The sequence below is a fragment of the Hippocampus comes genome, unplaced genomic scaffold, assembly GCF_001891065.2.
Source record: "Hippocampus comes isolate QL1 unplaced genomic scaffold, H_comes_QL1_v1.1 scaffold261, whole genome shotgun sequence".
NCBI classification, from domain to species: Eukaryota; Metazoa; Chordata; class Actinopteri; order Syngnathiformes; family Syngnathidae; genus Hippocampus; species Hippocampus comes.
In genome coordinates, this window is record NW_017805824.1 from 4,144,039 (window position 1) to 4,170,026 (window position 25,988).

The 25,988-nt window shown below is 40.4% G+C and overlaps 1 protein-coding gene across 3 annotated transcripts; it reads left to right on the plus strand.

Annotated features, from left to right (window-relative positions):
• Nucleotides 1-25,279, plus strand: tnfaip8l3 (tumor necrosis factor, alpha-induced protein 8-like 3). Of its 3 annotated transcripts, none has more exons than XM_019886525.1 (2): nucleotides 1-514; nucleotides 23,226-25,279. In XM_019886525.1, exons 1-2 carry the CDS (start codon nucleotides 469-471, stop codon nucleotides 23,786-23,788), a joined length of 609 nt encoding a protein of 202 aa, XP_019742084.1. In that variant the 5' UTR covers nucleotides 1-468; the 3' UTR covers nucleotides 23,789-25,279. The 3 variants fall into 3 exon arrangements, with proteins under 3 accessions (XP_019742084.1, XP_019742086.1, XP_019742085.1); XM_019886527.1 differs by lacking the exon at nucleotides 1-514 and adding an exon at nucleotides 637-659; XM_019886526.1 differs by lacking the exon at nucleotides 1-514 and adding an exon at nucleotides 2,001-2,096.
• Nucleotides 25,280-25,988: the final 709 nt, after the last annotated feature.

The following is a 25,988-nucleotide window of genomic DNA, read 5'->3' on the forward strand; positions in this document are numbered from 1 at the left end:
GAGAGAGGGAGGAACAGGCTGCATACAGAAAGAGGTACAGAAAGAATTGGAGTGGACAGCACCGGATGAGAGGAGAAGGAGGAGGAGGAAGAGGAGGGACGAGAAAGAGAGGGGGCGGACTGAGATGTTGGGAGGGGAGGGGAGAAGAGTGGGCATCAGAAAAGTAGATGAGAGGGAGAAGAAAGAAGGAAAGTGAAGGAGTCAGGGGAAGGGAGCGCAAGCTGGAAAAAAAAAAGACCAAAAGGACAGCTCAGCAAATGATCCTTAAAGCATTCCTCCCACCGCTGCAGTGACCCAAGGGCTGGGTGGGGAAGGGAAGTTCAGCGGGGAGAAAATAAATTGTGGTTTCCATCTTTTTTATTTTTTTGCGTGGAGAGAAGAAAATCAGAAGAGGAGAGGGGAAGAAGGGAGCGTGACAGAAGAGGAATCAGAGAGCTATTGCAACCTCCTTGTGTCCCGCAGGAGAACATGGACTCTGACTCCGGAGAGCAAAGTGATGGGGACCTCTCGCCAGGTACACAACTCTCCTTCATTTCACTTCTTAACCGAACGCTACACGTCGTACTCTTCATTACATTTCATGTATCACACGTACTCTGCAAGTAGCCCGCAATTCATTTGAAGTATCGCACTCTACAGGTGATTTAACGTCTCTCTGGGTAAGTATTATTATTCATAACCCCCGCAAGTATTGTACATTAATTCAAAGTTACTGTAATGGTATTCAAGATTTAAAAATGAAATAACTAATGCGTTTTCTTGATGTAATATTCAAAATAGCTCTAATGAGAACTTGAGAGTCAATATTAGAAGTAATCCTATGAGTATTCTACATTTAATATTGATAGTAACGCTGATGAGTACACTGTAGTCAATACACTTGACATGATGTCATCAGTAACGCTAATGGGCATTTCTAGATTTACTATTAGCACTAACTGTATTCTATATTTGAAGTGAAGTAATTAATCGGTATGCTTGACTTAATATTCAAAATAATGTTAATGGATATTCTAGATTTAATAAATATAATAATGTAACGAAATAAAATGCAATGAAAAATAAGTATAAAGGGTTATCTTATTGGAAGTAACTCTAAAGGATGTTCTTGATTTAATAATAAAGAAACTAAAGGGTACTCTTGATTTAATATTAGAGATAAGAAGTATCTCTCAGGGCTATATTTCCTTTCCCAGTGAAAGTCTAGTGCAAAGTGCAATCAAATTGTGCGCTACATGGAGTTTTATTTTATTTTATTTTATTAATTTTTTTGGGGGGGGGGGGTATTTTCGTAGATACGTGTAGTTAGAACAGGGCGTTGGCGGCGCTATGGGAGTGGACACAACCGATTTACCTTGGTCAATGAATACGGCTCCATTCATTCCCTTTAAATTCAGCACAGTCTTTGACGTTGATTCGCAGGAGTCCATGCAGAAGATCCAAGTGCGTAAAGTACATTTATAAGGGGCTGCTAGCAGACCTCCACGGGCAGATGATGTTGAGTTGGCCAGGCCAATCACAGATCACTGCCATGAAGTGGACACTAGGATGATAGAGTGGCAGTTATCAACGCCGATATTCGGCATTATGACAAATATCGACATATGCCTTTTTAAAATATCTGACAACCGATAAGATACATTTATAATTGCGTAAACATTTTGCAAATCTGAAAAGTTGTTCACCAGAAATATGCTTAATGACATTTCAACAAAGAGCTGAAGTTGGAGTATTTTTATTTGTCACCAATATTTTCCCTTTTATTGAAAATGAATATCGTGTTGTGTTTCTGTTTAGATTACATTTGGTCTTGTTCTCTCATTTGTCTCCACCTGTTCTCGTCATCCGTGTCCCTTGTGTTCAACCAATCAGCTCCCTCAAACCTTTGTGTCTTGTCCAGGTGTTTCTCATTGTCTCGTCACTTTGCTTGTATTTAGTTCCCTGGGTTCTGTCAAGCTTTGTTGGATGTGTGTGTCTATTTGTGTCCGCCAGTCATGTTTTGTTTCTCTCAGAGGGGTTTTTTTTTGGGCTACTTTGGTGGTTTTCTTTTCAGGACTTTGTTCGTATACTTCAGTTAGTTGTTCCAGTCTACTCCTGTAAGTATTTTTTGTGAATATACTTAGCTCAGTCCACCCTGCTCTCCATACTTTTTGGGATCCTCTACCTACCATCACGCAAAACCTGACATAGCAGCTCCAAATATCGGCCTTCTTGACTACTTCTAATCGGGACTGGTATCAAACCCTGAAGCATAAATCAGTTTATCTCTAAATATAAGACATACATTCTAATATATACATCATGATTTAATCTTTTTTTTTTTTTTTTTAAAAGCTTATTTTGATTTGTTTTATTATTGTCCACTGGGTGCCATTTTCCATGACATTTCCAAGCACCTGAACTATGTTTTCATCAGTTGTGTAATTACTCAAGAAAAAAAGCGTATTTACTGTGTGGATCCAGCGAGCCCGGCTGGGTAGTCTGCTGGTGAAAGGCGGCTCAGTCGCCGCCAGTTACTGGCGAACGCCAACGTTTGTTTGGTCATCAACATATCCGAGTGGGGCGAGGGAGCGTGCAGTGTCCCTGAATGCTTCTCTCTGACGCATCTCGTATAAATACGTGATCAGTTTTATTGGACTGTTGTGGTTCAGAGAGTTATGTAGTCAGCTATGAAAAGCCTTTGGAATATTTATTCCGTGGATTCCCATCTTAACATCAATGTACTAGTACGCTCTCGATCCTCACAAGTAAGACAATTCAGTGCACTAGTAGATTGACCAGGATGCATTAGTCCAGTGGGTCTCATACTTTTGACACTAAGTACCACCCAACAAAAATTCTTCCCAAGTTACATCATGATGACAGACATTAAATTACAGTTCCAGCCCGTAATAGTTTGTTATTCAAAATGAAACAGAGCCTTTAGCCTCAGTAACATTTGAACATTAACACTGCACTTAAACATTCACATTGTACTTGAATGAAAAAAATGTTGCCCCAATGAATGTTTGAAACAAACATTTCTTGAAGATGAAATACAAATTTATTTTACATAAAAGTTCAATACAACTGGACCGAATAAAAGACACTGCACTTAAACATAGCAAAATTCACATTGTACTTGAATGATAAAAATGTTGCCCCAATGAATGTTTGAGACAAACATTTCTTTAAGATGAAATACAAATTTATCTTACATAAAAGTTCAATACAACTGGACCGAATAAAAATACACCATGCTGCCACAATAACATCATGCACAATCTGAACATTTAGTTCAGTGATTCTTTTAAGTACCTAGAGGGAGTCCACATACCACTAGTGGCGCGCCCACCACACTTTAAGAATCACTGCACTAGTCAAACAACTGTCTTGAACATTTAGTTCAGTGATTCTTTTAAGTACCACTAGAAGGAGTCCACATACCACTAGTGGCGCTCCCACCGCACTTTAAGAATCACTGCACTAGTCAAACAACTGTCTTGCCCACTACGAGTTATACTTCATGCATAGTAGTTCCACCGTGAGCTGGCTAAAAGAGCATACTAGTACATGGACCTTAAGATGAATAGCCAGGACATCGAATAAGTGCTTGAATGGCTTCCCCTAGTTGGCAAGCAAAGATTTCTCGTGGCTTCACAAGTCAATGATTTCTCCAGTAGAATGACAGTATCGAAAATGTTATCAATGTTACAGCAAATACAGTTTTTTTGTTTTGTTTTCTTTTGGGTTTTTTGGCTTTGTATGTTAATGATGCTCCGTTGAACCCCACCATCGGTTTGTCCATCTGGCACATTGTCTGTCTGTCTTTTGATCCCCTGGCAAAGGTAGCCTGATAAGCGAGCCAGGCGGCAGTGTAAATGTGGCATGGAAACGTCCAGGTTTGAAAGCCGACTTTCATATGCAGCCAGAGGCTGAGACTATCTACTTAACTTTCTGTTATGTCCAAGACTGTAGAAGTCTTTATGAAACCAGATAAAGTAAAGTCTAGGAGATTTGACTGTCTGGATTGTGTAGTGAGAATGAAGGAAAACGAAATTTCTTCAACCAGTACAGTCTGACTCATACATAAATGCATCCTGCCTTGTGGCTGCACCACACTTTTTATCATTCAGTCTACTGTCAAGGGAAAGAAAAAGTAGCTCGACTGCCTTGTAAAGGTCAACATTTTTGGATTATGATTTTTAATGAAGTCAAGATGGACTACTACGAAAGTGCTTTTCGGTTCAACATAACTTTTTGTCAGATGAGAAATGTGCACGTATTATGTATGCTACACCAAAAGAGTAAATATTGATGTTTTGTTTTCAGGTGACCTTTCTGGCTTGAGCAGTTTATGGTTGTTGTTAGTAAGCATATTTCATGATGTAACTCTCCTCCGCATTCTTCTCAGTGACCTCCTAACGTGCATCGGGGAAGATGTTTGATCCAGGCAGGTCATACAGCCTGTTGCAAAACAAGATCATTTGCGCTCAAGTGTTCGAGTGCCACTTACTGGAACGAGCAAACAGAGCCTCTTTCGGGATGCTGCACATTCCATTTTGGAAGCAGTTTAACATTTTACTGCCATACGAGAATAAAAAGAGGTTGATGACTGTCTTGAGGAAGGCATATTTTATCAGCCTACCTTCACACTACGTTCTCAGCAGTCCCGTTTCAGGCCACCATAGACAAAATGAGAGTCAGAGGTGACCGGCTGTGACTCCCAATGGGTGCCCAGTGAGATGTTTAAATTGTCAAAATATTTGGGTGCGCGCAACTCAACCTGAAAGCAACTTTAGGGTCATTGGATGCTCTGTGCAGTGTGGATGTGAGTAAGAGGCTCTTTTGAATGTTTCAGTAAAAAGGATGGAAAGTGAATCAGTTGTTTGCCGACAACTAACATTATCAAACATTTCTTGAGCAGCAGTAGAAGTAGATGCAGTGACACTTTATATGTTAGGGGCAAGCCATAATTTCATTTGCCTGGTGTCACATCAATGTACTGTATACAGTATTTCCTTGCACTTTTGTAGTGTTTGTACATTTGAATGATTGCTAGCCTGTCCAGGAGCTGCAGGTGGAAATTTAAAATGGTTATGTTGTTATTTCAATGACTCAATCCGTTATTTTGTGTCCACTTGTTACGCCTTCCCTCACAATATTCCTCCTTGGTGGCGAAAATGATTCTTATAACAACATTGCTGGTATGCTGGCGGACAGTGAGTCAGCTCACAGCCTATTTTGGCTACAGAATCGGGATGATTCACTCACCCAGAAATCAATCTGCCATCTACCGATGTTATGTCCATGGATCTTTGCCGACTTCAACATCGCATTGGAACTCAGACTTGCTCAGAAACCTTTTGGTAGTTTAGTGGAGTGTATAGTGCAGTGTCGTGTCATGTTGTGGAGTGTATGCCAGTCATGACATCGGGGCATGAGGGCTGCTTCTTTTGGGTTGTATTATAAACAAAAACTAAAGCTGTTGCTTGATGGCACAATACAAATGTCATCCTCAGCCAGGATATGTTTGTATCTATTAACAATCTGCCAAAGTCACAAATAAAATCAAAATGCATTACACGGCCCATAGTGTTGTCATGACATGTTTTACATATGAGAGACTATGGAATGTCAAAGGTCAGTTCAATGCACTTGTAGAATGAATGTCTTCTAGGTTTTTTGTTTTTTTTTGGTTTTTTTTGCAAGTGCTTGTAGTGAAGTGCTCGATCTTAATGATAATTGGATCATTTCATTAGTAGTCCTAGTAGCACGCAGTTGTCAACAAGTTCAGTTTTACCTCACTAAACATGTATCTGTCCTACGAGTATGCCACAGTTGTTGTACTAGTGTGGACAAAAGACATGAGTCCATGCACCTTGAGCTTGATAGCAAGAGTATCAAATAAGTGCTCAAATGACTATTATTGTCCTACTACTATGCCCGAATTGTCCTACTCATAAGAAAGAGCATATTAGTACCTTCTCCTGTATAAATGAAATCAAAGAAATGCTCAAACAGCTTTACCCTTGATATCCATATTAAGGTCCATGAACTAGTATACTATATGTCCTCACTACTAAGACGATTCATCAGACTAGTATAACAAAACATGCTGTTTGTGTTATTAATGCAGCACAGTAGTTTAGGTGAGGGTTTAATTGCATACTTGTAACTCAAAAGTGGCACGAGCAGTGGAAAAACCATTACTAGTAAGACAGTTGTTTTACTAATGTGTCTGAATCATTCTGCTTTGGACTAATGAGCTAAACTGTCGTAGAATGAATGTCTTCTAGGTTTTTTTTTTTTTGGGTTTTTTTGCAAGTGCTTGTAGTGAAGTGCTCGATCTTGTAGAATGAATGTCTTCTAGGTTTTTTGTTTTTTTTTGGTTTTTTTTGCAAGTGCTTGTAGTGAAGTGCTCGATCTTAATGATAATTGGATCATTTCATTAGTAGTCCTAGTAGCACGCAGTTGTCAACAAGTTCAGTTTTACCTCACTAAACATGTATCTGTCCTACGAGTATGCCACAGTTGTTGTACTAGTGTGGACAAAAGACATGAGTCCATGCACCTTGAGCTTGATAGCAAGAGTATCAAATAAGTGCTCAAATGACTATTATTGTCCTACTACTATGCCCGAATTGTCCTACTCATAAGAAAGAGCATATTCGTACCTTCTCCTGTATAAATGAAATCAAAGAAATGCTCAAACAGCTTTACCCTTGATATCCATATTAAGGTCCATGAACTAGTATACTATATGTCCTCACTACTAAGACGATTCATCAGACTAGTATAACAAAACATGCTGTTTGTGTTATTAATGCAGCACAGTAGTTTAGGTGAGGGTTTAATTGCATACTTGTAACTCAAAAGTGGCACGAGCAGTGGAAAAACCATTACTAGTAAGACAGTTGTTTTACTAATGTGTCTGAATCATTCTGCTTTGGACTAATGAGCTAAACTGTCTTATTGGTAGGACAAAGAACATACGAGCACATGGACATGAGGCAGGATGTGGAGTTTCAGGAATAAATATTCAAAAGACTTTCCATAAGAGACAGTGTGTTGATTTTGCATGCATCCCCCAGTTCTTTAATCTGATTCGCAGATGGAGAGTGCTTACTGCGCCCCTGCACATGACATACACCCACACCCCAGACTCCAAGAGGTGCTTCTGGAAAATTCTAACATAAACGGTATTAGAAAAAAAAAAAAAAGCATAGCTGAAAGTGGAAAAGGCAACTCAGATTTTTTTTTTCCCCCTGTGTTGCTGCAAAAGGCAAACCTTAAGAGTTCCAGGTGTTATATGCATCATGTGACGCGTATTCTATGGGATGTTCAGAGAGGAATTTGGTTTCTAAAACATGTACTTAAATGGCAGAGGTATTCTCGCCAGGCCTCAGAGAAGTCTGTGGTTTGATCTGTGACACAAAGCATACGGTGACGTCCTATTGGACTACTGCATTAGTTTGATGATCAGTTCTGGTTTTAAAATGGGTGGCATAAAGTACCGGTAGGTCATGATTGTGGTGAATAGCAGATATAAGAAATGAGGTGACGTGAAGGACAACTCCACATTAACCCCCACCCCCATAGAGGCACACACGCGCACACACACACACACACACACACACACACACACCTAACTCTGGCACAACACAACTAATCATGATCATAAAGTGTGAAACGGAAAATATGGAGGTGTTACCTTGGAATTACCTCATATAATGTTATTCTCAGTGCCCAGCATCTGAGAATCACCTTGTAGCTATAAATTCATAAAATGTCTTTTTTTTTTATAACATACGCTTGTTTCACCAAACAAAAACAGGATGAACTCGTGTTACCTTAAAATTCTTGCATTCAAGATCATTTCCAGAGAAACAGTAGAAATCCCTTGTTTTGTTTAAGTATTACCATTGACACTAACAAGCTTCATTAAGAAGAGAATGTTCTCTTTTTTCCCTCAATTCTTCTTCTTTGTCAAAAAAAGACTTCATGCTGCTCATGCCCTACAAGTTGAAGTTTACTGTGAAACAAAGAGAAATGTGTATTTAAAACGAACTACATTACTTGGCCTTGTAATATTTTCCAGTTGAATGCACACAATACAAACACCATAGACACGAATGACATTGATAGTTGTGGTGTTATAACTCTTTGAAGCAACAGATATTTCAACACAAAGGATGGAGCATCACATGCAGACAGACAATATTACAATGCCCAGAGGCATATATCATGAATGGCGAAAAATCTGCAAGCAACCGATGCCCACCCAAAAAGGTTTATAATTGTCTATAGATGTCACAAGATGGCGGCAAATAACCTTTTCTATACAAGGCTATGACCTAACTTAATGAAGCTCCTTTCCTCACTTCAACATAGTTGCTTGACATCAAAATGCCACAAGATGCCACCACAGCAATATTTTAAAGTAAATATTGCTGAACCAAGTTTTCACAAAAAACCCTGAAAACGGTTGCCAGACAATCACAGGGCACAAGGAGACAAATAACCATCCGCGCTCACACTCCCACCTAGGGGCAATTTAGAGTGTTCAATCAGCCTGCCTTGCATGTTTTTGGAATGTGGGAGGAAAGTGGAGTATCCGCAGAAAACCCATGCAGGCCCAGGGAGAACATGCAAACTCCACACACGGAGGCTGGAGCCGGGATTGAACCCACGACCGCTGCACTGTGAGGTCGACACGCTAATGTAGCCTAAGACAAGAATTAGTGTGCACTATGACCTAGCCCTGCCCCTTTCTAAATTATAGATAGAAGTCAATCATTCGAGAAGGCTCCCTTGGCTGCTTATGAATTTTAGCAACATAGTAGTGAGCAGGTAGAAAATTTCGGCAACAGCCTCAACTTGCCAAATAGTGATCCCAGACATTTTGTTGAACTGTTTATTACATCATTAGCAACCCATTATAAATCATTTAAAACTGCTTTATTGTAAAGTGTTCCTTTCTCAATTACAGATCATTTCCACTATTGCTATCCAATATGGCCTGTGGGAAGCAAAAGGAAAACCAGAAATATCTGTGTGGTTTATGACATTTTAATGGGAATAAGGAAAGGGAGGCTCAAATGTGACAGTTTTTCTCCAAGTCTTGGATGAGAGTGAATACATGTGGGGGATTGGATTTATGCTGTCAGCGGAGAGGGTTAAGTTTCCAGGAGAAATGGATTCCCTCCGAGGCTGGGAGAACTCTTCAAGTGTGTGTGTGTGTGTGTGTGTGTGTGTGTGTGTGTGTGTGTGTGTGTGTGTGAGAGGACGTAAACCACAGTTATTTCCTTGTCATTAGTTAGCTGCGGTGCTTGGGCCTGCAGCCATGAGGAGAGCAGCACTTGGGCTTTGCGCTCAGTGCTATCAGGCCGTCAAGGCCAGAGTGAAACACCTCAATTAAAAGCTTTTAATTAAGGTGACCCAGAACGTTGACACCCAAACTCCTCTGTCCTTTGCTTCCAATTGTTTTCAACATCCACTTTCAAATTTCTCCAGCTCATTTTTTTGAAGAAACCTCATTAGCCCGTCCTGCTGTATTCTCCTCTCATAGGATGCTTTTATTACAGTCGAGGCTTCCTAAGGTGTATAATCAATAAAAGACATGCGGTCAGTGCTGCTGCTTTATGACTAGTCGTTTGAGCATTTATTCCATATCCTTGATATGCTTTGCGCATTTTATGTTAGCATAAAGCTAGCGGACTTTCATGAAGGGAAATGATATGGTTGGGTTGAACATTTTGGTGTAAGATAAGATAAGATAAGATATCCTTTATTTGTCCCACACTGGGACTAGCATGTTTAATTCTCTTTTTGATGTGTTACTTTAACCGTAAATTAACTGGGAGTTGTCGAATTAACGGTTTGAAGAAAGTACACTGAGCCTCTAAATTGTAGAACCATGCAACCAGCAAGAGTCTCAGTTGTTTTTGTTTACTAAAAGTGATGTGATGGGATAGTCTCTCATGCCTTGAGAGAAAATGACTGAGAACATGTGCTATGAAATACTTGAAAAGGTGTGTTTTAATGAGTTTAAAATGCTTTTAAAGAATGTGGGGGATAGAACTATGAAAACCAAAATCTTTGTGGTTTAGCGAATGTATATCACAGATTTTCAAATACCACAGGTGGGTCATGAATGCATCCATTGGGTTAAAAGGGTTTATTGTTCAATTAAATTCCCTCTTAACACCCCTTATTGTGCCTCATCCTTCTTTTACAATTATAGTTGGAAAAATACAACAAAAAATTCTCAGGAAAATTACAAAACTAGATCTGGAATTGATCCATAGATGCTTGCTATATGTTGAGGGCTGCTAGCAAGATATGTCCACAACTTGCATGAAGTTGGTTATTGATGTGTGATTCAGTTCCGAACAGTACAACTCCAGAGACATTATATTTTAAAGGTTCCACTATTCATATTTTCTTTTTGGTATTTGATGTCATTTCATTCTTACGAAGCACTTGCCCACATACCATTGGATGAGTTCCTATAATGCTGAGCGGTCTGTGTTCTGCTGAATATGCACCACCGTTCTCTCAATCTGTCCATAATCGCTCAGGTTATTTTTATTCGTAATGGCTGTTGAATAGAAAAATCCAAGTGGTACAAGCTCAGTGGATACTCATTCAACATGTGAGAAGAGCAGATGTGCCCGATGGTGGTTACTAATTGTAACGTCGAAGCCACAAAGTGACAGCATGACATCGGATTTAGCCCAGGGTCAGATTTCTTTGCGCATGAGAGAAAGGCATTTTGAATTTAAGCTGAGAAAAAAATGGATGCTCCATTATAATATAAAACCAATAAATAATACATAAATATAATTAAAAGGCAAATTAATTGCAGGATAAGAATTAATAAAGTCAGAAAAAGAATCAAAAGAGGACCAGCAGCTGTTTCATCTAGATCCTGGTCCTCTTTGGAGCTTTCCCACAGGCCCACTTGGATGTAAACTGAGTCCAAATAGGTTAACAAGTAAACAGGCCAACTGGAGGCCAGAGTTATGGGGAAGGTTGGCATTGCCTGGATGATTGTGCTTGTGAGTAGTGAGAGCCTTTGCAGCGCCGTGTGGGTCTCTTTTAAAGCACTGCTACGCCATGCTGAGACTTGGCGAGGGCCAATGACAGAAGCGGCTCAACCAGGGCCGGAAAACATTTACTTCCTTGACGTTCGGCTCAGTGAAATGGAGTCGCAGAGGAAGAGATTGCGATGATGCTAGAGGAGAAAAGATAGTGAGTCAGAAAGTAGATCTGATGCAAAAGGGACTTTGACAGGAGCTCCAGTGTTGGTCACTTTTCTTCTACCACCCTTCTGTCCTTTAGTGAATGGTTTAAAATGAAATGTACATATATCGTAAAACAGAATCATTTCACATAAAGTCCAAAATAAGAAAAAAAAAGAAAAACAATCGGCCATTTTAATCATTTAAAGAAGACAAATTAGTCACATCTGTAATGTTTTGAACTCAACATGGTCAACATGAGAATTTGATACATAATAGCAACAATACACGAGTTCTTCATTAACCATTTGAAATCGACAGACATTTTATTTATTTATTTTTGGTTAAGTTTGCACTGAGACATATCATCAAAACAATATTTACACAGACCTGCAAAACGGCCTTTGCACCAATAGTGCATCCTCTTGGTATTAATAATAGTATGAGGACTAGTAGTATTGTTTTCAACATTTTTCAGTGCGTATGTGATCCTTGAGGACTTGCAATGGAGACAATCGCAGGGTAGTAAATCTCAATGTCAAGTTTTTAAAGGTTCTGAAATCTTGTCATGCACTATGGAAAAAGACATAAAATGAACCCGTCTTTATGGTTAGGGGTGTTTGCGAAAATCCATAAATATCGCGAAACCATATAATTGCTTTCCATACAGTTTTACCTCCCAAACTTGAAACCAGGTTTGAGGTTCCAAAGCAGAGTTTAAACTAGGGTGAGGGTCCAAGGTGGGTTTTAAAATACGGTTTGGAAGTCAAAGGAGTGTTTGGCTTTCCAAGTAGGGTTTCAAAGTTGGGTTTTAAACTCCTGTTAAGTTCCAAAGTCGGTTTTTTTTAACACTAGGGTTAAGGTTTCAAAGTGGGCATTTAAGCTAGGCTCCAAAGTGGGGTTTTAAACTCAGACATGTGTTTCCAAAAGAAACCTTCAAGCAAGTGCAAAGTTTCAAGACATTAAACATTGTACAGTCTATATTTAAGCACCGAAATGTTTAACTGAGTGTGCTTAATACTACCATATGATGTGAATTGGGCGGCACGGTGGTCGACTGGTTAGCACGTCCGCCTCTCTATGAAAACACTATGATGTCGAATTAAATCCTCATATATCCATCCATCCATCTTTAGCGGAGATGTTCACTGTATTTTGTTCCTGTGTATCAGTCCGGTGTATTGCTATGCGTCAGTGATGTGAATTTGGCAGAGCAGAGTGGTAGAGAAAAGCTCCCACACTGACGGGAAAGAAGCAGAAAAAGCCTGCGGCCAGTTTCCCATGCCCGACTAACCAGCTGAGTGGGCCTGGCTCTGTGCGAACCAAACAGTAGCAGTCCACAGCTGGTTGAAAAATTAATCTTATAGCAGATAGAGGTGAAAGGGCAGCAAACCCACAAGCTCCGCTCTCTGATAAGACAGGATGTCTTGAGTAGCATTTGTTATCCCCAGAGGACTGGATTGGTTTTGTTGTCCTTCATTGGGCGGAGTGGCTGTGATGGGAGCCGAGGTGGAGGTCGCTGATGTCTCTTTCTTCCATTTTCCTCGTGACAGGCAATCAAGCCAACGGTGCATTAATCAGTTGCATCTCCTGCCACTTCCTGTTCTGGTCTCAACTCTGCAGGGACATAGCCATTAAAAGGCAGTCACGCAGATGAGGGACAAACTATCAAATAAGCCTCAAGGCGTTTTGTGATCGTGTCTCTTTCTGACTGAAAAAGGCTTTTACTGAAAGTGGTTTTCGAGGAGTTTAAGACTGGAAGTTTTACCGTACTAATAATCATAAACTATGTGTGTACAGTAACTTGTTTTAAAATTTGTCAGTCATAAAAAATATCGTAATGAAATGACTTTTCCTGAAGTGGCCTTCAGTACACAAAAATGAAAATATTTTAATATGTTGTTCTTTTGCATAAATGCCAGAAAACTTGTGTACACCAGTACCAAGTCTTTTCAATAAGAATCACAATATTTCATTATTGACGGGTGAATGGGCGAAAGCTAATTTCTGACAGAGAATCAAACAAATCATACAAATGATTAAGTGTACATTACGAGTTTGCTGTTTGTGCCGAGCCACATCCATTCAAAAAAGTCTTAGTGTGAACACCAGCAGATTGCACCCAAAGCCCAACATTCATTTCTGAAGCTCTGTTTTTTCCTTTCAAATAAGCAGAATAGCTTCGCGATCCATCAGGAGGATGTACACCATCTCCTCGTGGAGCTTAGACTCTATTAAAAAAAAGTATGTATGTATGTATATGTGTGCCTTCCAGTTTCTGCCATACTAAATAATCCACATCCACCAAAGTGAAAGGACTTTTAACTCATGCTGATGAAAACCATTAAAGCAATTAAAAGGGAATTATTCATTAACCCCGGAGCCCTGATTGTCCCTCTCCATCCTGCGCAGTTGTTAGTGCTGAGGTGAATGACCTCCTTCAGACCACAACGCCTTGGAAAAGGTTCAACAAGGCGTGACATGAACAAGACATCTTACTTATCCCCTTTCTCCGTGGAGCCCATCGCGTTCTCAATAACCAGGACTTTTTTTCTTGTTCTTCATATTTACAGATAGAGTAAAGCAGGCCGAGCGTGTTTGAGTCATTATGTGACAGTGGCATTTAAAAATAGGCAAGTGCAATTTTTACAGGACAGACTGAGAGGAGGAGAGACCTGGAATGACGAAAAGAAAAGAAACAAATACTCCTCCAATTCCACCAGTCAAGCTGTGATGGGCCATCCTCAGCAGGCTTGTTTATCAAGAAGGTCATGAAAATGTTATTTTCCAGTTGCGGCCCAGAGAAATATGAAAGAGAGTCGGAATGTCAAGATAAGGCCAGAGGAAAAACTGTGACATGCAAACTGCCAGGCAAGTTCGGTTGAAGTGAAATTTCTCTGACATTTTGTTAGTATTGCTGCGAGGTTGTGTCCCCGGGGGGAGGAGACACTTATCAACTTGGAACAGATCCAGTCATTTCTGTCCACAGAACAAGCAGACATCAACTGACAGATTCACAGGAATGGATCTGTCTGCAATCACATGCGGTTACACACCACCGGCCAAATATTCGGTCAACTAAATCGTATTAGATCCAAAGCAAGAACTGTGTCAACTATCCGGGCTTTCCCAAAGATAATTCAACCCTAACCAGCGGGGAGCAGTACAGTGAGCCCCGAAAAAAAATATTTGATGGATCATCAGCACAAAATGCCTTTTTAACTTTTCGTCGAGCTCGTACATCAGGTTTTTAGGATATTTTCATTTTAAAATTTGACCGATAAAAGCATGCATTTGGTTTGGTCCACCCTGCCTTAATTCATAAATATTATTAAATATATTACTGTACTACATATTATGTTATTATTATTATGAAAAAGTGATGTGCTGGAGAAAAACGGGGCGGGTTTGGAATCGGGGCAAAGAATTCATCAATACATATTTTTGGGGATCTTCAGTTAAAGAAATGTCGTGAAAAAAATTGTTCACCAATGTTATTTATAGTGCAGCAGATTGCGTTGAAGTAATGAAGATGAAGTACATTGACAGTAAAATTCGTTGTGACACCGCTGACTTTGGACATGGGCATTGTGGTTCAAAGGCAAGACCCTTTTAAGCCACATGGTGGTTCCGAGCCATTTCTAGTCCTATAAAAAGGGATGTTGCATGAGGAAACTGCGCCAAACCCCTAGCCGAGGAAATTTGTTTGTGCTTCTTAAAAAATGTTGGACATAAAAATAAAAATTTTAACCGCAGCTATACTGACAAACCTGGTAACTACTTTTTTGGTAGCTTTAACTCATTTGTATGAGTAATTTTTACCCCTTGTTGATCCAAATCTTGACCTTACCTTTTGGGGTCAAATCCTCAATCCATTGTGCTGGGTATTAAAAAAAAAAAAAAAAAAGCCCAGCATTTGTTCAGTCCCCTTTGGACCCAGCGCTTAGCTGTTTCACCCAATTTGGGTTACTTTTAACCCAACAGTTTTAAGAGCGCAGGTGCCTCTATAGTCGTCAAACCGCTCATCTCGGTTACATGGTATTGATATAACACGGTGCCTCGAGTTTCATTCAAACCTCTTAAACTGCATATTTGGCTTGCTCCCAAAGCACCACGAAGCATAACGGTGATTACCATACATGGAACATTCTCAATCACTGTGACATTTCAAAATATTCAATGAAGGCTTTAATGGGCTATTCACATCTGAGGAATATTGACTGCAAAGGTAGATTAAAAAAAAAAAAGTGTATATTTCCGAGATGCTACCATCATCGCTTGCCAACAACACACCTACCCTTTAGCATCTCGGCTCTTTGACTGTTTGTACTGATAATATTTAGAGCGGGACAAAAAGGTCCTCATACGGCACATAGACGTGCGGTCATGGTTGCTGTTGGTTTTTGTGCCCTGCAGCAAAACAACGCATGCACCTGCGGCGTGTCATCCAATGCTGAACATCTGCATGTTGTTACGAGCAACGCCTGTGTGGTGGTGCGTTCGTGTGTGAGTGTGAGATATCTGATCCAGACAGGAGAAGCACCACAAAAACATTCTGGCGTGTTTTAGGGCTCAGCAACCACAACGAATTTCTGTAATATTTAGTGTATTCAATTGGCTGTTTTTTTCCCCTATAATGGGTGAATTCAATTGTAGTGATTCACTGTTGTTATTTGTTACTATGTGATTTTGGTGCCTTAATAAATTAAATTGGAATGTAGAAAGTGCATTTGCGTTGTCTTTGTGTGATATTCAAATTGGTTTGAGGAACCGGAACCTTTGTGTGTGTGATGCAAAGAACACAGAAATTAGGAAGGGGGCTAATACTCTCTCACAGCACTGTAAGTTTAGCCTGGGCTGTTCGTGAAAGTTACTGAGAATCATATGCATGTATAGTACATGTGCACTTCTGCTGCATTTTTTTCAAAAAGAAATCATCTGCGAGCAATTTATTTTTAAGGGTTACGTAGATGTTTCGGGGCTCATAGTTTGTGGTATATGACGAGTAGAACCATGAAAATATGCAATTCCCCCAAAATGTAGGCAGCTTAGTGTACATCTAAAGGCAGAATGTTGTCATTTCTCGTCTGCAGTCAGTTCTGACGTTGCATTCTTTTCACTCACATCTCACACAATCACCGCGTCGCGCCATAAAATCAAAGAAATACAATGCTGTGCAGCAGCAGCGCAGGAGACGTTTACTCACTACATACAGCATGTCTTGTTAAAATTTTAACTGTTGATTAAGTGTTATGTTTTAGGCTAACATTTAGTTTCCTCTACATGTATGTCCTGTAACTAATCCTTGCCAGACTAAATGTGAATAACTAAATCCAGATGTATTTGATGGAAGGTGCCGTATAATTTTATTTACCGGTATTTCTTTTTTTTTTTTTTGCAGGGCAGCTTTGGCTGCTGTCCATGTTCCACACTGTGTGTATATTTTGATGTAACGCAGTAGAAAGTGTTGACTCAGCACTCGAGAAACATCAGGCGGAACAAAGAGGGACTGTGTAGTCAACGGCCAATGCCGGTGGTCACCTTCCTAATCCTGAAATGAAAAATGAACTTTCAAAAGACTCTTATGTAACCGCTTTGGTGGCCCATGACACATGGCTTCTATGGTTGGATGGTCCTCTGTGGAGAGCTCTTCTTTCCACAAGCACATACTGTATGAAACACTTCATTTTGCACATGATGGTCCGCATTCACCAAAAGAAGAAAGTATGCATTTCGAATTGGGCGTGTCGGAAAAGTTCCAGGATCGGTGTGACAAAAGACATACTGTACGGTAGTGCTAATTTGTTCCGTGATTCGCGTATTTCCTCTGCAGTCTGTCCACACTGACGAAGACATGTTTATTGATTAATTGTTATGAGAACTGGGATGCCCGCTGTGGCAGGTGGCCACGAAAACCTTTTTGACCCTGCTGCCGAGAGGCTTTAGGTGTCGGTTATGACATCCTGGATTTGATGACTCACACGCATCCATCTCCATCCAACACTCTGACTCACACTTCAAAGTGATCATCATCATCGTCTTTCTCCATGTTGTTTTCGGTCTAACAACTCTGAAAAGGGAGTCGAGCCTGGGGTCAAAGAGTTGCTTGGCACCTCTTGGCTTTATACTTTTTCTTCACAATGGTTGTTTGTCAGTGGTGGGAAATAATAAGTACAAATACTTTGTCACTGCACATTAGAAGATGTTTCAGGTATATATACTTAAAAGTCAGGTGTGAAGTAAATTTGGCGAGAGATCTTTTGAGTCATTCTTACAGCTAAAAATATTTCAAGCATTCTATCGTTAGGTTTTTTTTTCTTCTTTTTTTCGTATATACAACTCACCCAGGTTTACAGTTATGCCTATAGCAACGCGCTTATCAACAAAAATGCTTCTGTTTGGCATTCTCCGGCGAGTGACGTCATTTACAGAATGCCGAGGCGCCAGTCACCCATTGCAATTCATTGTTGATTGTCCTGTTAACTGCTCTTTGCCATTGTTATTGAGTTATCCAGCGAAATGCCTCAGAGCTGTGTGGCGATGCACTGTTCATAATTCGGACAAACAGTTGTTTGAGGGGTCAAAAGAAAAGAATAGGGCACATAAATGAACGAGTGTATTGGAACGATAGTTCCGTTCTCACAAAGCAAATGAATTTCACGCCAATGTCTTCGAGCATTCTTTGTTACAAGCATTTAGAAGACCTCTGTTTTCTCAACCAGATTTGCAAAAAAGGTGGGTGTGCTAATCAATGAATAACTCTGGCTGTTGTTAATAAAAACATTCAATTCAAAGTATTATACACGTACAAGGATGTAATCATGTATGAAAACATTCAAACTATATGAGTGCATGGATGGAATCCTCTGCAATAGTTTGGAACGTACAATGCTGCCGATATCATGTACGGAGTGGCCGGCAATGCAACAAAACTACCTTAGCAATGACAATGAAGGGCACCAAACCACTATGACGTGTACTCACAGTGCTAGTGGGAATACATGTACATCGTGTGCAATTTACAGCACGGCACAGCATCAAATAGCAAACAAAAATACTAGGCTAATAATGGCAGCCGATACAGTTTACTGTTCTTCCAATCCCGTTAGCCAATCTGTGTGTTGACTGGTGAATGTCTCTAAAATTAGCTAACATTCGAACCTTGTGTTGGCGATTCTAGTTTTACTGATGTGGTTTGTTAGATAAACCAAAACTTTGGACAGTCTGTCTTTTACGCATTCCTTCCTCCTGGCTGGCCACCATCATGTCAAAATATTTCTAAACAGAGTGTGTGAGTCTGCAACTTTAGTTTATGTGGAAAAACAAGCATTGCAAAGCTCTGCAGCAGAATTTTGGTCCCACTTTTTTTTGTAGATTATTTCAGTTAATATAAGTGAGGCAGCTTTACAGCACATTTCATACACAAGGCAGAGGTCCCCCCTCCCCACGCAAGTGTCAAAATAGATATGTGTTAAGTGATAGATTTTTTTTAATTTTATATTACTTTACCACCTAAGTAGATTTTTTCCATTACATTATCTGTATGTCTACTTAAGTACAGAGTTTGACTACTACTAATTTCTGGTGTTTGTACTTGGTTTTTCAACACGTTTGACAGATTTCACTGAACAGTGATTCATTTATTAAGTTGGTAGTGCATGCATTCTTTGTGGTTTGTAAAGCTGTTGCTTCCATCATTGTTCTTACACATCAACTTACTTTTGAGTGAGCAAGCCATCCAGTGTAAGCTGTGTCTGCATTTCCATTCCATTTATTCGCAACTTAAATGCAATATCGAAAATAGACACCCTTGGTATAAAGCGTGACTTCATTTTTAACAATTAATCACTGTATGGACAAATTATACTAATGAATGTATGCGTAGCATTAATATATTTTTTTTAAATTCTGTTGTGTGTTTGACAACTTCAAACGATTCCTGTATGCCGCCACTCATTTCCTCAAGTTGGTGCAGTAAATGCCCCCTTACACATAAACTTGCTTTTGAGTGAGCAAGCCATCCAGTGCAAGCTGTGTCTGCATTTCCATTCCATTTATTCGCAACTTAAATGCAATATCGAAAATAGACACCCGTGGTATAAAGCGTGATTTCATTTTTAACAATTAATTAATCACTGTATGGACAAATTATACTAATGAATGTATGCGTAGCATTAATATATTTTTTAAAAATTCTGTTGTGTGTTTGACAACTTCAAACCAACCTCCCTACTGTTGAGTGTCTTTTGAGGTCTCACTTGGCCTCCCATGATGCCATACAAAAGAGCACAAAGAGGGCACATGCCGTCATTTGTAACTTGAAATGATTGCAGACAGACATTAGCTTTTTTGTTGCTAAATGTCATTCTGGGCTAATTATATGTGCATGAAATGTCATTTTGCTTTAAACTAACTCACGAAATGCCACAGATTGGCAATTGTGGCACAGCTTTGGGCCTCTTGTGAATATGCACCCACACACAAAAACATGTTCAGATGATGTGCTCCAGTGGTTCTCAATTTTTTTACACTAAGTACCACCTAATTAAATACTTAGATCTCCAAGTACCACCACAATGACCAACATTAAAATGGTGTTCCACTTCCAAGTCCCATGATGCATTTGGGGGAAAAAAGTGTTCTTTTGGAACAATTAGCATTTTATTTGGTATTTTTATTTCTTCTTTTCTTTAAAATACATATTTTTTCTGTGGTTTTTGCCCCCTCCCCATAAGTCAGAGTTTGTTCCCCTTCCCTGCGGCATTCCTCAAGGATCAAAATTAGGTCCCATTTTTTTCACACACTACAAGCACTAAGAGATTTCAACCGCAAAATTGTATGCAGATGACTCATAGATTCATTTTCGTTTTAATCCTTAAAGGAGCCATGAGAACAATACACTGCGTGATTGCTTGACTTCAATTAATATCTCAAAATGTGCTTCAGTTGAATGTGGCAATAAGTGACGGGTTGTTTCCCCCGACAGCATGTCTCCAAAATTGACCACCTATTTAAAATGTCTTTATTGGATTTGGTGGAAATAAAATTGTCCGGTTAGGTCCCCAACATGGAATTGAAAACGAAACATGAAAAGGCCTTGGAGTCCCTTCGCTTGCCCACAAAGCTCAGAGCTACTTCTTCAGTAGATATTAAAAAAAACAAAACAAAAAGGAGGCAATGTGTTTATTTTTTATTTTGTTTCTGTATTTTGTATATGTCTGTACTATATGTATGTCGATTATATAACGGTGTCCCCTTGGTGAAAAGTACTTCATAAATACATTTTTTTTTTAAACTAACTTGTTTGACCATGTGTCTCAATACTTTTGTCCAAAGAGTGTAGCAACTACTCCAACTTGATTTTAAAATGTTTCTATCGTGACCAACCTATTGCTGCCATGCTAGCACTTCCCCAACTGTTGGAAATCCTAATACTTTTGTCACAGTGTGACATCTGCTCGAGCATAAAATAAAAATAAACCTTTCATTAGCCAGCTCCTCACATGTTCGACATCACTGTTCTTGACAACATTGGCTAAGTATAGTTACTGCCACGCATTCACAGCTGTGAAGCATGTGGAAAGAGAGTGTGCAGAGGCTTTGTTATCACTCTGCAGCTGTTTGATGTTCTCCACAGTAGATAGTAATCATTCCTCCCTCAGTCAGCCCATCGCACTGCAGCCAACTCCAAGAAGGCCACCGCCCTGTTTGAGAATGCGCTTGCACCGCACTTCTGTACTGTACATCTGCTCAGCTCCACATTACGCGTTGACTTATTTCTATAGTTGTGTCAAGATTTAAGTAGTTTGTTCACAAATCTATACATTGCATGGATGGATAGAAAGATAATTCCACTTAATATACACATTTCTTGATTAATTTTTTTACTTTTGTACTTACACTGCCCTCCATTAGCCTCTAATAAATACTTTTTTTCTAAATGGTCTATGGCCTAAATTAAAAGGGGGGAATCCAACCTTCAAATGCATTTATTCAGTGAGGGAAAAAAATACCATATAAAGAATTAACTATTTTACATCAAGGCGGCCCTGTGACCAGTGGTCAGCGTGTCTGCCTCACAGTGCAGAGGTCATGGGTTCGATCCCGGCTCCGGCCTTCCTGTGTGGAGTTTGCATGTTCTCCCCGGGCCTGCGTGGGGTTTCTCTGGGTATTCCGGTTTCCTCCCACATTCCAAAAACATGCATGGGAACCTGATTGAACAATCTAAATAGTCCCTTGGTCTGAGTGAGAGCGTGGATGGTTGTTCGTCTCTGTATGCCTTGCGATTGGCTGGCAACCAGTTTAGGGCGTCCCTCGCCTACTGCCCGGACACAGCTGGGATAGGCCCCAGCGACCCTTGTGAGGATAAAGCGGATCGGAAAATGGATGAATGGATGGCGGTATGGATATTTTACATCAATTCATGTGTGCCACAGTTATTAGCACCTCAGATGCTAATACTTTGTATAACCCCCTTTTGCTGACAAAAGAGCAAAAATTATTTTCCTGTATGTTTCACAAGATGGGAAGAACCTTCGCCTATTTGTCTTTGCATAATCTCTCTCAATCATCCAGCGACCTGGGTCTTCTCCTCTGCACTCTCCGCTTTTGCCCTTCACAAGGTTTCAATGGGGTTAAGGTCTGTGGGGACTTGGCATGAGAGGAACTTGTTCTGTGTCTGATGAACCATTTCTACAGTTTTCAGTATGAGGCTATGCTTCCGTATTAAAAATAGATTTGATTTTGAAACTTTTAACACATCTTAGTTAGTGGTGACAATAATTGAGGTCACTGATGGTACATTTTAAGTGTCTGCACTTTTCACTTTAACTTAAAAACCCTGTACCGTGAAAATAACTGACTTGTAAATGTGACACACCACTGAGAAGAGCATTGTTAACGTGCTTGCCAAATTTAATTGATTCAAAGAATTGGCAAGCAGATAAAATGTGGCTTCATGTAAGTCTCTCTGCTCTCAAATGCTTTGGGCGAGTCTGCCGAATGTTCTGAAACCACGTCCCACTCGACTGTCAATTAAATACCACAGCTCAGACTTGGAAAAATGGATGCTACTTTGTCTAGCATCTTTCTTATGCCTGCACATTATAGTAAATACATGTTTGAGAAAATAAATAAAGGGGGTGCAAAAGTAGGTACATGGTATAGGCAGGTATACAGTTAAACAAAAGAGAAAACACATACAGTACTTATTGTGTTTACTGTACAAAATAATACGAATATATTAATCATTACCTTCACAGCAATCGACTGGTTAGCACGTCTACCTCACAGTGCAGGGGTCAAAGGGTTCGATTCCGGCTCCGGCTTCCCTGTGTGGAGTTTGCATGTTCTCCCCTTGCCTTCGTGGGTTTTCTCCGGGTACTCCGGTTTCTTCCCAAATTCCCAAAACATGCGTGGCAGGTTAATGGAACACTCTAAACTGTCCCAAGGTGTGAGTGTGAGCGCGGGTGGTTGTTCGTCTATGTCTACCCTGCGGTTGGCTGGCAACGGGTTCAGGGTGTCCTTCGCCTCCTGCCCGAAGACAGCTGGGATAGGCTCCAACATGCCCTTGTGTGGATAGCGCAGATCAGGAAATGGATGGATGTTGAATTTAAAAAAAAAAAAAAAAAAGAGAAAATGTGATGACATTCTTCAGGATTTTAACTTTTTCTTGTCAACTTCTAATGCGAGCCATGTTTCTGTTGTTTAATTTGAATATGCGATGAGCAAATGAAAAACTTGCCGTATACCACAAATAGCATCAAAGACGGATTTTGCACACCTCTCCTCTATAAGGTCTTTAAATACACAAGTTGAGTTAGAACTTTCACCAATTACTTTTTAATCATTTCAAATATTTGTACTTCGACTTAAGTATAGAGGTGGAGTGCTTTTGCCACCTTTGTGTGCTGTTTGCATCAAAAGTGCAGCTGTAAAATCTAGCAACTTTTATTTTTCACCAGCCTTCTCATTTCTTGCCTTTTCCTCTCCCTCCCCAAGGACATGAGAGCTTCAACTCACGCTCCTTGGCTCTGCAGGCCCAGAAGAAGATCCTGAGCAAAATGGCGACCATGGTGGTGGCCAACATGCTCACAGACGACACCAGCAGCGAGATCTTGGATGAGCTCTACAAGACCAGTCGAGAGTTCACCAAGAGCAAGAAGGAGGCCCACAAGATCATCAAGGATGTCATCAAGATCGCGTTGAAGATTGGCATCCTGTACCGCAACCACCAGTTCAGCCCCGACGAGCTGGACACGGTGGAGCGTTTCAAGAAGAAGTTGAACCAGGCGGCCATGACAGCGGTGTCCTTCTACGAGGTGGAGTACACCTTTGACCGGAATATTCTTTCCGAGCTCCTGCTGGAATGCCGGGACCTGCTTCACATGCTGGTCGAGCAGCACCTGACGGCTCGCTCGCACGCTCGCATCAACCACGTTTTCAACCATTTTGCCCACGGCGAGTTCCTGGCCGAGCTGTACGGGGACGGAGACGAGTATAGACTGTCTCTGAGGAAGATCTGCAACGGCATCAACAAACTGCTGGACGAGGGGACGCTTTAACCTTTCACCAGTATTACGTCACGTCGCCGCATCCGACCGCTTCCTGTTCACCTTCCTCGGACTGCTTGCGTCACTTCCTCCTTACTTTCTGTCAACTTCCTGTTTCCTGCATCCGTTTCCATGGAGCTAGTTATAACATCCTGCAGCTGTGGCTCACTGAGGATTGTTTCATTCAGACCGTGTGTCCCCATGCGCACCCTCGGACAATGTGTGTTATGTATGCATTCACGGGAAGCCGTATGAGCATTCATTCCATCTCCTTGATATACAGCTAAAGGTCCATGTACTCGTATGCCCTTTGCTCTTACTCCTAAGACAATTCTGTGCACAAGCAGAATGATTGTGTCCGACTAGTAGATTTTCTAGTGCTATTTTTGGCCTCCTAGTACAGCCTAAGACTGGATATCATGGATTTACAGAAAGCTGTTTGAGCATTTACAGTGGACCAGACAAATCTGTGTGTAATTGAAATGGACTGGGAAAGAATATTAAACCCCCCTCCCCTAAAATCTTCCCAAAAGTACTCAGATAAACACTCAACATGTGTTTTCCACTAAAAATGGGGAGAAATGTATGAAACACTGATATTCAAAAATATTGGGGGGGGGGGGTTCTGCAAATACGTGAATGTGTGGCAAAACTGTGTGCTACTAGTACTACTAGTGACATCATAAAATTGTACTACAGTAGCTCTGTGCTCTATGGAAAAAATGAGCATTTCTTCCATATCCTTGGTTCCCATCTTAAGGTCCATATACTAGTACGCTATTTATTCTCACTAGTAAGACAAGTCATTGCATTAGTAGAACGACTTGTCTTGCCAGTAATATTTTTCCCCACTACTAGTGCCACTGTCATCCTACTAGTACCGTACGAAATTGAACCTTTCTATCAAATTACTGTGCTGCACAAGTAACACTAGTCGGCTCCACAAGGGGGCACATGTGCTTCCATTTAAAAGTGAGGATAGAGACTGCACTAGTATGGACCCACCACAAACACTTTATAGAAACCTGTATGAGCATTTAATAAATGTTCTTAATTTCCATTTCAAGCTCAATCTGCTGATTCAATTTTGGGGCAATTCAATGCAGTAGTAGAACCACTGTGTTGTTCGACTACTAGTAGGACAACTACATGTTACTAATGAGGAAAAACTGCACTAGTTGACCCCTATGTGATACTACTACCACTAGTAGCGAGATAAAATTCTACCAGTTGGCATCCAGCACATCACTAGTAGTACTAGCAGCATGCAGATGTAAGCTAGTGCTGAGTAACATTCAGTTGTCTGACTACTATGTTCAAGTTGTGGAACTTGGGCACATTAGTGAATAGCAGTAGTTGAAAAACATTACTAGCAAATCAGTCGTTTTACTAGTGCACCCTAGTCATTCCACTAGTGTGCTGAATTTCCTTGGACCTAAAGCTGGATAGGAAAGGTGTTGAATAAATGATCTGAGGCTTTTCATTTGCATTTCTGTGTGTGTGTGTGTGTGTGTGTGTGTGTGTGTGTGTGTGTGTGTGTGTGTGTGTGTGTGTGTGCAAAAAAATGCACCAATGGCCCAAAAAAAATTAAAGGTATATTTCAAAGATTATGGTAATCACTCGTGTGTGTGTGTGTGTGTGTGTGTGTGTGTGGTCATATGGCTTCGCATGAATCATCTGTACATAAAACCAATGACAAGTCAAATTTCTCCAGAGTGTGTCACTTGTCTTTTATTAAAAATTTCCTGTCAATGTCATCTTGTCGTTCCATCTGACAACAATAGCACAAAAATGGTCTCTTCTTGGTGTTCACTGTCAACATTGATTGATGTTTTTAGGCAGCATATCAGGGAAAAAAAAAACAATTTCCATGCCTGCTATGGTCAAATACGCTTCCAACATTAGCCATTCTTTTGCACAACACAGGCTTCAATAACTCCGCTTTTCTGCCTTTTTTTTTTTTTTTTAATATAGCTGAAATTGCATCCAAGACAGGAATTATATGGATGGATTGGATCGGGAAAATAAACCACAAATTGCACATGAGGCCACAAGTTTCCTGTTGGCTTCACAAAGATGCACGCGAGCCATGACTTTGCCGACATGCGTTTTGAAATATCATCATACAAAACATTTCTGCTTCCCGGGATGTCCTGTGGTGCTTTGGCCTGCAGACATCATGTCAGCATTGTCCCTCTCATTCTTTTATGCT